The following is a 13,039-nucleotide window of genomic DNA, read 5'->3' on the forward strand; positions in this document are numbered from 1 at the left end:
GTGAAGGGTGGAACGAGAGGTGGGGGTGATGCGTAGGGGTGAGAGGTGTAGGTGAGGGGCGGAGCTGGGGAGTGGGAGTTACGGTGATGGGGGTGGGCTTGATGGCTAGGAGTGAGGGATGTGATGTGTGTGGCGGGTGGGGGTGAGGGGTGGAGGTGGCGAGTGAGCGGGACAGTAAGAGCTGGAGGGTGATGGTGGATGTGGAATGAATGCAGAATCTAAACAGAGCCTGATGCAACCCATGGATGATTTTCCTAGTCTAGTCAAACTAGTTTCTGTGAGATTTTCTGTAGGGAAGGAAAGCTGAATTTGTGTTAGGATGAGGATGTGTTAATATAAGGTTTCCCTATATAGGCTGCCCTACATCTCTCTCCAGACGATCAAACAGAAAATCTGCAATTTAGCGGCAGGTGATCAAACAATAAGATTCAGCCCAACAGGGGTGTGCCCAAGCTCTCAGAACTTACTGCTTGGCTCTGCTGTAGGCACGATTCAAGGCTCTTTGATGTTTTTCGACCTCGAGCAGGGTGACAGGCAGCTCAGAGGCCTTGTACATGGCAGGGTCAGGCAGACAGAGTCCCCTCCAGTGGATGACTCAGCATTCACAGAGATCACAGTGGGTGAGTGAAAACTCTACTGCCTCAATACACTGGTGCATTCCACCAAGCAAAATATCACCAAGGTATTCATTATAAACACAAAAAAGAGAGAAATCAAGATGGAAAAAATTGACATGAACAGAAGAATGCCAACAAAAATAAGTTGCTGTGCTTTTTCTTATTTTTATTTAATTGTCTTCCAAGTTAGTCTGTGCCAATTCCAGCCCACTAGTTAAGTCTCCCTCTGTCACACCGTAACTACCCACCTGGGAGGGTGGGGGTGGGCTCACTCGTGCTTCCTCACAGACACATGAAGGCAAGCACTTTGTGTTTTCAAGTTGCTGTAGAAGACACCTATATGCGTTTGAAAGAAAACACTAAATACTTAGTTCATACACAACCTAACAGACACCCATGTCTGGCCAGCACTGCACTGACTGATGGAGGGAGAGGGAAACAAGACCATCCTTCTTAGGACCAATTATATGCTCTCGGGGTCCAGGCCACAGACAGATGTGTCTCCCCACATCCAGTGATACCTCGGTGATACCACAGGGTGAGGTAGAGGGGGAGACGCAGAACACCAGCCAGGTCAGTGGTCTCGGACGTGACAGGAGAAGTCGATTTAAAGTCCTGTGTTGAAATCCTCGATGGTAGTGGAAGCTCAGTGGTTAAGGTACTTGACGTGTAAGTAGAAGGTTGCCTGTTCAAGTCCTGTCACTGTTGAAGCCTTGAGCAAGGCTCTTAACCCTCAATTGCTCAAAGTGTACTCAATCACAATTGTGAGTCCCTTTGGATAAAAGTGTCAGGTAAATGTACTGCAAACTGTACAAAAAGAATAAATAACACATATTAAACAACAATACAGACAAATGGTGAAAATAGATTGGGGTGAACATCAATTTGTGCTATTTTTATATCAGTGTGGACTGATGTGTTTTGGCTCTGGTGTGACTGTTACCTTGCGGTCAGTGAAAGATGTAGGCAGAGCAGTGATTGGAGGGCAGTGGACAGAGGGGGAAAGATGGAGGCTTAGCAGCAGGTGGATTGCAGAAAGGCAGGCGGAGCAGTGAGTGGAGTGGAGAGATAGAGGCGGATGGAGTGGGTGGAATGAAGAGACGGAGGAGGAGCAGCAGCTGTTTTTAGTGGCATCTGATGGGACTGGCACAGTCATGTGACAGCTTTATCTGAGCCAATCAGAATCAGGATTTATTGGTCAAGTGTTTTTGACATTGGTTAAACATAAACATACACTCCTAAAACATGCAGTCATATGCACAATCACACAGGCAGGCAGACATCCTTGTATAAACACAAGCATATATTCATATATATATATATATATATATATATATATATATATATATATATATATATATATATATATATATATATATAAGGTATATGAAGATTTGTAAATATAAGTGTGGACATGCAAATAATGAAGTCCAGAATATAGCAGCCAGATAAGTAAGAGGTCCAGGAGAGAGTAAGGTGGTATTACCACAGAAAAACAGTGTGTGTCAATTAAGTGCATTGAAAAAATAAAAAATAAAATTCTGGATGCTGCAATGCATGGTGGATAGTGAACAGATGGAGTTACAGCACCCGCACTGGAGAGCACATGAGAAAAGCCTCCTGGATGCCAGAGTCCAGCTCAGTCAGGCGAGCAGAACACTGCTGGTGTCACAGACCTTTAGAGGCTGCAACACACACAGAAATGATAACAACTCCAAAAAGAACAGAGTTTATATGTCTTTGTGGTCTATGTTTTAAGCACAGTACACGATATTGTGCTTAAAACAGACACCGCACAGACATATACTGTCGGTGAAGAAAATAAATAACACCCAATGTATACAAAGATAAACTTCGAATACAAACATGTGATTATTAACTGCCACACGTGTCTTCCATTAGAAGAACAATTTTCCTCCAAAGTATTCATTGATCTGGGTGTTAGATGTGACAATGGCCAGACGGGGGCGCCAGATTCCTCAATTCTCCTCACCCAACCACTCATCATGACAGCACACAGCAGGTCATTTTATTGTGAGGTGACACACAGGAGGTTATCATCCTGACTGGTTTACATACGTATCAGTATGAGGTGTGTGTTCCCTGGGAATTGACCCCATGTCCTTGGTACTACTAGCATTCTGCTTTTCCTTGCATTTACTATTATTACCCTGAGAGTCGCCTACAAAGGGCACATATGTAAGCACTGGCTCTGAGATTCTGAAATAATCAGCATTTTTAATCAGCATTTCTTCTGTGGCTTCTGTAATACTGCTCAGCTATGAAACCTCAGCCTGTTCTTTTATGTAATGTTCAGGGGGCAGGTCTCTCTAGACATATCTGAAGAAGTTCTCAGTGCTCAGATCTTCCTCATGACTTCTAGAGCTTCGCTCAAAGGCCATACCTTGACCACCTTTTCTACCATAATGCTCTCTCTTCCCCTCTATAGACCAGGCAACAACTGTTCTAACACGCTCACCTCAATTACATTTTTTTTTTTCCAGAAGAAGTGGTTCAGAATCATTACAAAATTCTAAAGAAAGCTCTCAGAGATTTACCATCCTGCATAGATCTGACATGATTCAAACACACACACAGGATTGGGAATGTGGACCTCTCATGAACTCATGGATGGAACTCATGAGGAACGTATTTTTCATATTACCGCCACCTGCTGTTCAACACTTAACTCTCAGGATTTGTTTCCACAGTTGTTTGCACTGTCATAGACCTTACACTGCCGTTCCTGTTGGCTGCGGTTAAACTGTAATTTCAGCAACAGTTTATTGAAGGGTGTGGTTTACAAGGCTACATAACACCTATATAAGCCCTTCATGACACTTGACTTAAACATACATAAACACTTGTTCCAACAAGCATAAGGTGACATAAAAGCTGCTGTTGTCAACTTTGATTGTCAAGTTCACATCACAACTTTGTGAAGTGACAGATTTTTGGTGAAAACAGGATGTGTCGTGACACTTTGTGGGGTGAAATCATGTTCAGACTTTGCAGCTCAGTTTTTTTTTTTTTTTGCTGTGTCGGAATGACATAATGCTGATGCTATGGTACAGCTTGCTAAATGAGGCTCTTGGTAGAATCTCAGAAAAGTTTGGACTTCATAAAGATGCTCTGTAGTATCCCATGTACTCTTGTAACAATGACATGAATATCTGCTGTGTAACAGGTATTTTAGTGAGGTTTCGACAACCAACACTTGTTACCCTGTAATGTTGGATTTCAATGTATTTTATTTGGCCCTTGTATTAGTTCAGTTTGGTTGTTATAAGATTTTTATGAATCTGTATACAATGCCATTACACTGTAATGACAGTGTTTACACTACCTATGCATGGGGATTACATTTTAGGTTAGTCACAGTATTGCCTGCACATTTTCATTACTGAAATGCAATAATCTGGGGAAACGAGACTGTTATGTTTCTGCAGTGAAATAGATAACCAGAGCTTCTTCAGGAGGGCTAGCAGTGACTTCTTGGTGGGCTTTGGCACCGGTTGCACATTACGGGTGCAACCAATCAGACTGGCTCAACTCAGCTACAGAACCGTAACGGTCCCAGACATCATTCCGAAACACATAATGGTCTAATTGGATGCCTTGACTAAATGGGTGAAAACCACCTCCTTCTTTGTTGTTTTGGACCCAGGCCTGCTGGGTAATTATGAGCTGCTTGACATTTGATCTTTTTCTCGGTCTGGAGAGGCAAAGGAGTAATAGGCAGCCAAGTCCACGTGAGTGGCAATATAAGTGCAGCTACCCGCTCCAGAGGCTAATGACAGGCACACAAATGATCATTACTCAGGCTGCAGTAGCCCCAGATTATTACTATCACACACAGGCTTAGGAGGAAGGGGCTAGACATCTGTACAAAGGCGCTCATGCGTACGAACACACACACACACACACACACACACACACACACACACACACACACACACATTACGAAACATTTAATTGTTGAAAAAGGCACATAGAGGTTCTGAAAACAGCAAACCACTAGTTGCCAGCAGGGTGGGTTCTGTAAAGGCACACGTGTCGGGCTTCATGTCCATTTACTCTGACTCTATTATCTGTTACCACATATGCTGCTTCCTAAAAGGCTTGAAAAAGGGTGCAATTAAATAGTGTTCTAGGGCTTGAATAATCAGACTGCTGTAGGGCTCAGATAATCAGATTGCTTTGTGTGATCACAGAGCGAGTGACTACTCCATTGAACAGTATTCACTCTCGAAGCCCTCAAAAAAGTTTGGGTAAGGTCATGGAATTGAACCCAGTTGAATGATGACTTAGTGATTTAACTAAAGTTAGCATAAATGTTAGTTAGCATAAATGTAAGTTTTCTTTGTGAGCACAAAACAGGTCAATTTCAGGATTAACTATAGAGAAGGTACGGTCAGAGGTTCAAGGAGCAGGTTTGTGTGGGCCAATCTGTGGGCCAATCTTTCACTGCCTGCCTCACTTTCTGAACAGTTTGAGCAAGAAACACTAAACCTTTTCAGCATGACAGCAAGCCACCTTTATCTATTACCAACTCTGAAGCACCAGAAACAGCCAAGAAATGAGAAAGAAAGAAAACCCCCACACCACATGCAAGATACAGTAAAATGTATAAGTTTAAAAGATCATTTAGACCAGATGTTATGGTCAATACAACACAGTATTTACTTTCAAAATAACAACAACTACAACAACAACAATAATAATTTTGGTAATGTCATTCAGTCGCCGTCACAATGTAATAGAATATTTTTAATGTCAAAGGATAAAATCAGTATTATATAAAAACCACCAATAATCATATCTATGTTGTGTGTCTTGTATTGCTGGATGCTACATGACTTGTGTTAGCATTAGCAGCTATCCTATAAGAATGTTCCATGTTGCTGCGTAGGTGCTTCAGGGAGACAGCTTCAGGGAGACAGCTTCAGGGAGACAGCTTCAGCCCCAGACACAGGGCCAGCTCGTTCTTCTGGATCTTTCCGTCACCGTTCACGTCGCAGTGGCTAAGCAGCGCCTTTCTGAACCTGTCCAAGTCTGCACCACTCAGGCTGGGCTAGAGGAAACAGAACAAAGCACGGATGTCAGAGAAAGAGAGAGAGCTCCAGCATGCACAATAAGAGTGTGACTAACAATGGACTGCACAGCTGAGACTGTAATGGGGTGCAGTAACTGTGATGGCAAAGTGAAATCCATCACCTTGACCAGCTCCATCATGTCTTTAACAAAGCCATCCACTTCAGGTCCTTCCAGTGCTCCTGTCTTACTCTAGTAATGCACGCACACACACACACACACACACGCACACACAAACACACACACACACACACACAGTTAGAGGAAGGAATCTGTGTATCTTTGCTGGACAGGTTCTGAATCATATACTCTTGCTCTTATTCTCACTTACTACATCATAGTGAGCAAATATTTTCTCAAAATCTTCCTTCCTGTCCTTTTGACTGCTGGCCTGGTGAGAGAGAGAGAGAGTGAGAGAGCGTGAGAGAGAGAAAGAAAGGGAGGGAAAGAGAGAGAGGAAATCACAGTTTAAGTGATAAAGAATCCAGATTTTTTTTTTTGGAACAATTAATAATTATTCATTACATTTTTGATAAAGTACAGATAAAAATTCATCAGTTCATCAACAGTTAATTCAAAATTTGCAGATATTTGCTATGTAAATAGCTTTTAATTTTTAGAGCTTCAATGATGGCATAAGCCACTCACATCCATTTCAAACTTCAGCAGGAAGTTTTCCTTCAAGGACAAAATTCTGGAAGCAAAGGAGAAGAAGAAGAAGCCAGCAATTATCCTTGAAGCCCTGAATGCACTCAGAGACATATCAAGCACACAAAAACATTAACCACATCCTACTGCAATAAACCCCATAAAACACACAGAGGTCAGTAAATACTAGAACCTGGCCAGGTCATTTAAATCCAACCGACCATCTTGATTTTTGTTGAAAATTTTCATCTGAAAGAGAAGGAGAAGGGGAGAGAACAGTTTGCCCATTGGCTATCATCAGTACTGTGATCAACAGCTGCTGAGTAAAAACAGCTCCTTGGTGACCTGATGCTGGAGTGTTCTGTTACCATGGTGTTGGTGTACTGCTCAAGTTTGTCAGGGGTGATGTACTTGTCGTGCTGCTCAAACAGATCCTGCAGGAAACTCTGAAAAGGGAGAGGCACATACACACAGCACTGCAACCTACATTAATGTATCGCACCACGTACAGTGCACTGGTGACCCCGGGCCGACCCCTGGTACGTCCACATCTCTGCACCTCAGCCAGGTTCTAAAGGGTTGCAGAGGTCCGATTATGCCTCAGGTGTGACAGGAAGAGGAATTGGATAGAAATGACCAAATGTCTGGGGGAATCTCAGAAAACGTATTCAGAAGTTTCGCCCAGCGCACCTTAAGCTCCACAGCCGACATGAACCCACTGCTGTCGGCATCATAGCGCCTCCAGATCTGCAAACAGAGCAGGTCATAACTAAGGCTTTAGCAATAGCTAAACAATGGACTTGACTCTGTGAAGAAGCCAGATTGCGCTACATAAGCGAACAATTCTACTTCATGGGTTTCGTAAGTGAACTGACCCTCATGAACTCCACGCTGTTGTCCAGGGGCGTCTCCCTGCGGAACAGCAATAAAAAGTTCTCTTCCTCTGTCAGGATGATCGTGGCTAACTGTGTGTGTGTGAGAGAGAGAAATAGAGAGCGTTCGTTGTCGAGTTCATATATTTGTCGAGTTCATATTCTTTGCGCATTTGTGCAAAGAAACATCTTTTTTCTTTTAATTACGGAACCTACCTCTGTGATTCGCAGGAGTCCATCCGCGCTGCCGTCTCTGAGTTCTCGCAGTCTCTCCTCCGTAATCTTGTCCTTTTCACATGAAACTTATTTTAATATGGTTTCCCAAGAAGACATATTGTGTAACTAACATAAGTGGTACCTTAAGGTCATTTCTATTATTTATATGCTAAATATAATTCGGTTTTAATTACGGTTTAATTGGTTCTGTTAAACATTAGCCTACGGTCGACAGACAAATTGCTTTATGAGACGACAAAGACGATAACAACAGCCAAAAGACAGCCAAGGCTGTAGTTACCTTATGTAAATAGTCAATTCTGTCGAAATATAGATTTTTCTAAAGCAAATAAACGTACTCGCCTATGTCACACCACGTCAATTTAATCTTGTTTAAAAATATGTTACAGCTAACAGCTAACTTTCTCTGGGAAAACATGACCGGTTTGCTTACAGTTGTCCCTAATGTCTTCATAATATGGTGGGAAAAGTCATCCAGTTCCTTCCCCTCGATATAGCCTTTATCTACGATAGTAAAACAACGTTTCAAGCTGTTTACAAGAAAAAAGTACAGCGGTGCATTTTTTTAAACGAATGCACAGCATAATTAAATATTGTGAGTTTTACAAAGCGGATTTACAAAAGGTTGCTTACCGTCTGTATCAAACAGTCTCCAGATCCGAAGAAAGGTTGCAGCGTCCAGCTTGGTAGAAGAGCTCTCCATGGTGCTGAAACGGAGGCGAGCGCACGCGGAATGGTGGGACAGGGACACGCAACAGGTGAGTCGGGTTATCTTCCTCGAATCGAGTCCTCTGTCCGCTATTTCTAAGTAACTCCGCCTCCGCGCTCAGAGGGAGGGCGTGAGTGATTGCCTCAATTATCTCACCCACATAACTAGACTGCTCACCCAGGACAGCACGTTTTCTATGGTGATACAAGTAGCTAATACGAATGAAGAAGGAGCTAGCAATTTAGACTGTCGTGTGCCGTTAGGACAAAAGCCAAAGAGGACAGTACCCATATTTATATTAGAGGACAGTACCCATATTTATATGGGTAATATATAATATATCTATGGGTACCGTCCTCTTTGGCTTTTGTCCTTCTCATTTTATATATATATATAATAATGAAGAAATATTGCCAGGAAAACAAAGAAACCATAAACGTATGTGAAATATTTTATATTCAATATAAAACATCACAGAATGAACATAGAAATAGAGATTTGTTTCCACAATATATATGTCAATAATTCTTACTTCTATGATTGTTATACCTTAACATATGTTCATAACCTAGTATTTTTAAAAAATAAACAGAAGATAGCCCCACACCAAAGGAATAAAATGAAATTAACACACACTCAACATATATAGTATTGCCTTAATGAATAATGTAAGAGCATAAAAAATCTAAATGACAAATACGTACATTTGACATGAACAACTAAATATATAAAGGCAGTTCATTTGTTAGAGGTTGGGTATCAGTCTCACTGAACAGGCATGGTCAGAGTTTTCAGTCATTTCAGTTCACTTCCAGTACCGCTTCTTCACTGTCTTCTTGAAAAAGTGGCAATTAGATATGCTGGCAGTTAATGTGCTTTGAACTAATTTGGCAAATATTCTGTCAGAATAAATCAAAGTCACAAACTTGTGACTTTTGTCCATTAAAACAAGGTGACGCCAGAATTCTGTTCGGCCTCGTACAAGTTAAGTGGACAATTCACCCCAAAACAATGCTATTGTGGCTGACAAGCAATGAATGAAAACACGTTGCTATGGTAGCAGGTTGGGTGAACCATTCTGTTAATTCAGTGCTGGTTGTTTCATGTTCACGTGACCGGCCATATGACAGGCAGTGGGCGTTTCTGTCCACACCAGAACTCCCCTTTCCTGGTTAGAACTAGTCAGAACAGAGTGAGCACATTTTACTGTTTGAGGATGAGAGACAGAGTGGGGGAGAGCGACAGACAGAGAGGGAGACGGAATGGGGAGAGAAAGAAAAGGGATGAGAGTGGAGATAACGAGAGAATGAGAGCCTCCTGGCTAGCAGTGAAAAGTCTGGACATGTGCGCTGTTTATTTACAGTATTTTCTGATACCAGAGACGGTATCAAAAACAATGACATAATACATATATGCTTTTGCTGTGTTAAACAAATACTGCCAAGTAAGTCACTATTTACTTTGATGACAGATTCACACATGGTTCTCTGAACCAGTTTCTTTAGGCAGCCACTTAGGATGCTTTTCCGTTAGTCTTGCAGAAATTCTCGCATATGCTAAGCACTTGTATGATGAGGAACCAAAGTTCTGAATGAAACCTATTTACTTTTCTATTTTATTTTAGAAATGAAGTCATATATAATCAACTTTCACTTTTTTCATATTTGTATTAAAAAAATTAAGGCGAAATTATTTGATTAAAATGCTTCTAGGACTATGAAAAACATACATTCAGTCAGATGTGTCCAAACTTTTAACTGGTACTGGAACTCTTGAAAATGAGTCAATAAAAACATAAAAACATATGATGTCCATCACAGTCACATGGTTCTTTCACATAATAGAAAAGATCTGATCCTGAAAGCAGATTTTGTCCAATGTGTATGTCATTTTCACATTTGTGCTGTTGTTGATTCATAACCACAGATCTGAGTTTGATTAATAGCAGTGCATCTGTGACAGAGAGATCCAAGTCTCACTGGTCACAGTACAGCTGTAACAACGAGATCCGAGTCTGAGTCATTTTTCCTTTGCAGCTGTTGCACCAGTTACATTTATGGCATTTAGCTGATGTTTTTATCCAAAGCGACTTACAATTATGACAGGAGTGCAACTTGGCAGTGGTGAGGCTTGAACCAGCAACCTTCTGAATACAAGTCAAGTACCTTAACCACTGCCCAGTTACCACCATGTCCAGTTGCACCAGTGGTTCAAAGGTCAGTTTGTTGGTTGCTCTGGTCATCCTGGTTAGTTTGCTGGTTATGAATCTGCTTCATTCAGGTTGGGTGGCTCAGGGTTGGTTGGTGTTGGGCAAGTGTGTTGTGCTGCATGTTGGGGATGTGTGTCGGGGCTGTGGGAGACTGCACTGCTGTGGTCCAGACCTAAAGGAGAACCTGGTGGGGTTGGCAGCCCAGCTACAAAACACACACACACACACACACACACACACACACACACACACACACACACACACACACACGAACGCGTGGACACATGCACGAACACACACACATACACACACACACGTAAACCACAATCCAAGGATAACAGAAAAAATATAGATAGTACAAGAAAACCTCTCAGTACAAGAGAACAAGAAAACTTCATATTTCAGATGTGATTGGTCAGACCAGGTATGGGGAGGGACACGGTGCGCTGTCGATCATCCTTCTCTTTATCTGGATTGGTTGATGACTGAAGGGAGATGCATCGCTGTCCTGCTGCTGGATTGGTTGAAGGAAATGATTCAGACTCAAACACGCTGTCCTCCAGTCCATCCACCAGCACTGGTAAACAAACGGGAGGTACTGTGTTAACAGCAACGCAAACACTGCACAGAGGCACTAGGCAGTAAAGATCACAGCATTGCTTTAAACTGTATTTTACTATTTGCCAGGTTGAATTCAAGCAAATCATCCCCACATGGTAGCGTAGGTCATTAAGACAGATGTAGCAGTCAGACAACTTGAACCAAAAATAGATAGACGGGCAAACAACTGAAGAGATTAAGGGAAAATGAAAGAATGTAGGAGTACCTAAGTGAGGTGTATCCTTCTCTTCTGTGCTGTGACTGACAGGTGGCTGCGCCTTCATATTTGTCTCACATGGCTCCCTCTTGTGGCCTGGAGTCTCTACAGGCAGCTTGGGGGAGGAACCAGTACTGGAATGGACCGAGACGTCATCTGAAGGGCGGACAGCAGTTTTACTGAGCAGCGTCAGGCAAATAACATATCAATCGCACAGCATGCAATCTGTGTCTAGGTACAGAACCGACCCCTGGTCAAATTTGATTTGAAGATCTAAATTTGAAGTAACCTACACTTGGAGTATAACTCATTTACTAAGTAACAGTGTCCAGCACAGGTCCTGGAAGAGCAGATACCAGCCCTTTGGTGATTTACCTCTAGGTCCAAAGTTGGGCTCCACTGGAGTGAGCTGTTTAGAACTTACTGGATATGGAGCAGGAGGTGCTGCTTGGGGGGCTGGTCAGGGGGATGGGAAGAACCCAGGGACCACTACGGTGTTCTAGGCTGGGGTGGAGGTCTGGGCTGGGATGTTCAGATAAGTAGGAGCTCTGGGTGGACTCAGAGTCAGGTGTGAGAACAAGCCCAGGCCCAGGTGCAGGTGCGGGTTCAGTTGCAGCAGGTTTGGGTTGAGCATGGGGGAAGAGAGATTTGGATGCAGGCTCTGGATGGTGCTCTCTCTGGACTGGAATCTCTGCAGTGCCAGTGTCGCCCTCACCTGGTACAAGAAAGAACTGCATCAGAGTCTGAAAGGAATCATCCAATAGGGAAAGAGCAGTGAATTCATGTTGTCCTTGTTAGTAAAACACAAACCATGTCTAGTCTCAGCTTTGCCTTTAGATGAGGATTCAGCTGCCTGTGTAATGATTAAAAATAGACACATTAGAAAACACAATAAACTGTCCCCTTTTAAAATTGCATGTGTGTGAGCACAAACACACCCACACATAGTACATGTCTGTAATTCACCTTCTCTTTCATCTTCTCCTGTTTTGCGCGGAGCTGAACCAGGAAGTCATTACTCATCACCGGCAGCCCTCTGAAGCGGCCAGCACGTGAGGCATCAGGCTTCTTACCCTCCTCCTGACGTTTAGGCTCAGAAGTTACTGCCATATCCACAGGCCCACAAGGTTCGACCTTCTCTAGTAGCTGGGCTTTGATTGGCTCAGGAGCATGCTCGGGGGTGGGACTCTTGAGCCCAGTCTTTGCGGACTCGTCGACAGATTCAACAATGGGCGGAGCCGCTGCTATTGCCGAAGTGCCTGGGACTGTTACCATGGGAACCATTGCTGTCTCAGGCATGGACGAGTGTGGGCTGGCAGGTGGAGTTCTCGTGGATGAGCGCGATTTGATGAGGTTAAAGAAACCACTCATACGAGACTCCCTCTTCCTCTCGCCTTCCTGAAGAGCGTCTTTCATGGATGTGCAGCTGGAGGAGAAAAGCAAGAACGAAAGAAAGACAGACAGAGGAAAAAGCGATAGAGAGATCGACAAGCTGAGGTTCATTTGACGCCTGAACAGACCTAAACCGCAACCCTGTGAAACAGGAAAAGATAAAAGCTCGGCAGTGTTGTTAAGGCTCACTCAGCTCTGATCTTTGTAACTTTTTTAGCGAAGAAGTCGTCCACTCCCTCATCCAGTCTTCCCACGAGTTCATTCTGCCCCAGGTCCACTGCAGGAGCACTCTTCATAGCCTAGTGGAGAGAAGATGACAGAGCACAGACGTGGCATTACAAACCAGGACCTCATCTAGAGAAACAAAGAGCGTTTATGTGATTCAGGATGTGACTGCATCTGTTTGTGAGTGTGAGGGTCAGTGAAGGTGATTGTGAGAGTGAG

The 13,039-nt window shown here is 43.1% G+C and overlaps 2 protein-coding genes across 5 annotated transcripts in view; both read right to left on the reverse strand.

The window, feature by feature from the left end:
• Window positions 1-5,130: 5,130 nt before the first annotated feature.
• Window positions 5,131-8,322, reverse strand: LOC113586048 (secretagogin). 2 transcript variants are annotated; one of them, XM_027023901.3, is made up of 11 exons: window positions 8,102-8,317; window positions 7,902-7,972; window positions 7,448-7,519; window positions 7,235-7,324; window positions 7,050-7,106; window positions 6,728-6,805; window positions 6,553-6,608; window positions 6,360-6,405; window positions 6,043-6,102; window positions 5,835-5,903; window positions 5,131-5,691 (listed from the first exon to the last, which is right to left on the reverse strand). In XM_027023901.3, exons 1-11 carry the CDS (start codon window positions 8,169-8,171, stop codon window positions 5,563-5,565), a joined length of 798 nt encoding a protein of 265 aa, XP_026879702.2. In that variant the 5' UTR covers window positions 8,172-8,317; the 3' UTR covers window positions 5,131-5,562. The 2 variants fall into 2 exon arrangements, with proteins under 2 accessions (XP_026879702.2, XP_081569997.1); XM_081713871.1 differs by lacking the exons at window positions 6,553-6,608; window positions 6,728-6,805 and adding an exon at window positions 6,869-6,930 and having other exon boundaries at window positions 8,102-8,322.
• A 307-nt stretch (window positions 8,323-8,629) lies between these two features.
• The window catches only part of carmil1 (capping protein regulator and myosin 1 linker 1), a 25,326-nt gene continuing 20,916 nt past the window's right edge, over window positions 8,630-13,039 (reverse strand). For 2 of the 3 annotated variants that reach the window (XM_027023883.3, XM_081712833.1), the window contains 7 exons: window positions 12,785-12,894; window positions 12,170-12,629; window positions 12,014-12,056; window positions 11,628-11,918; window positions 11,213-11,359; window positions 10,808-10,963; window positions 8,631-10,591 (listed from right to left, as the gene is read on the reverse strand). In XM_027023883.3, coding sequence (XP_026879684.2) covers window positions 10,437-10,591; window positions 10,808-10,963; window positions 11,213-11,359; window positions 11,628-11,918; window positions 12,014-12,056; window positions 12,170-12,629; window positions 12,785-12,894 — 1,362 coding nt within the window. In that variant the 3' untranslated portion in view covers window positions 8,631-10,436. Of the gene's footprint in view, window positions 10,592-10,807; window positions 10,964-11,212; window positions 11,360-11,627; window positions 11,919-12,013; window positions 12,057-12,169; window positions 12,630-12,784; window positions 12,895-13,039 lie in introns of all 3 variants that reach the window. The other variant, XM_081712832.1, reaches the window with a different exon arrangement.

Source organism: Electrophorus electricus, chromosome 4, assembly GCF_041902795.1.
Source record: "Electrophorus electricus isolate QZ-2024a chromosome 4, ASM4190279v1, whole genome shotgun sequence".
Lineage (NCBI taxonomy): Eukaryota > Metazoa > Chordata > Actinopteri > Gymnotiformes > Gymnotidae > Electrophorus > Electrophorus electricus.

Bases quoted from the DNA above. Each gene is read 5' to 3' on its own strand.
- LOC113586048 (XM_027023901.3), bottom strand. From the start codon at position 8,171: ATGGAGAGCTCTTCTACCAAGCTGGACGCTGCAACCTTTCTTCGGATC. The intron at 7,520-7,901 runs GTAAGCAAACCG...TCATGTGAAAAG, and splicing joins TGAAGACATTAGGGACAACT to GACAAGATTACGGAGGAGAG. The intron at 6,406-6,552 runs GTTCTAGTATTT...CTTTGCTTCCAG, and splicing joins GATTTAAATGACCTGGCCAG to AATTTTGTCCTTGAAGGAAA.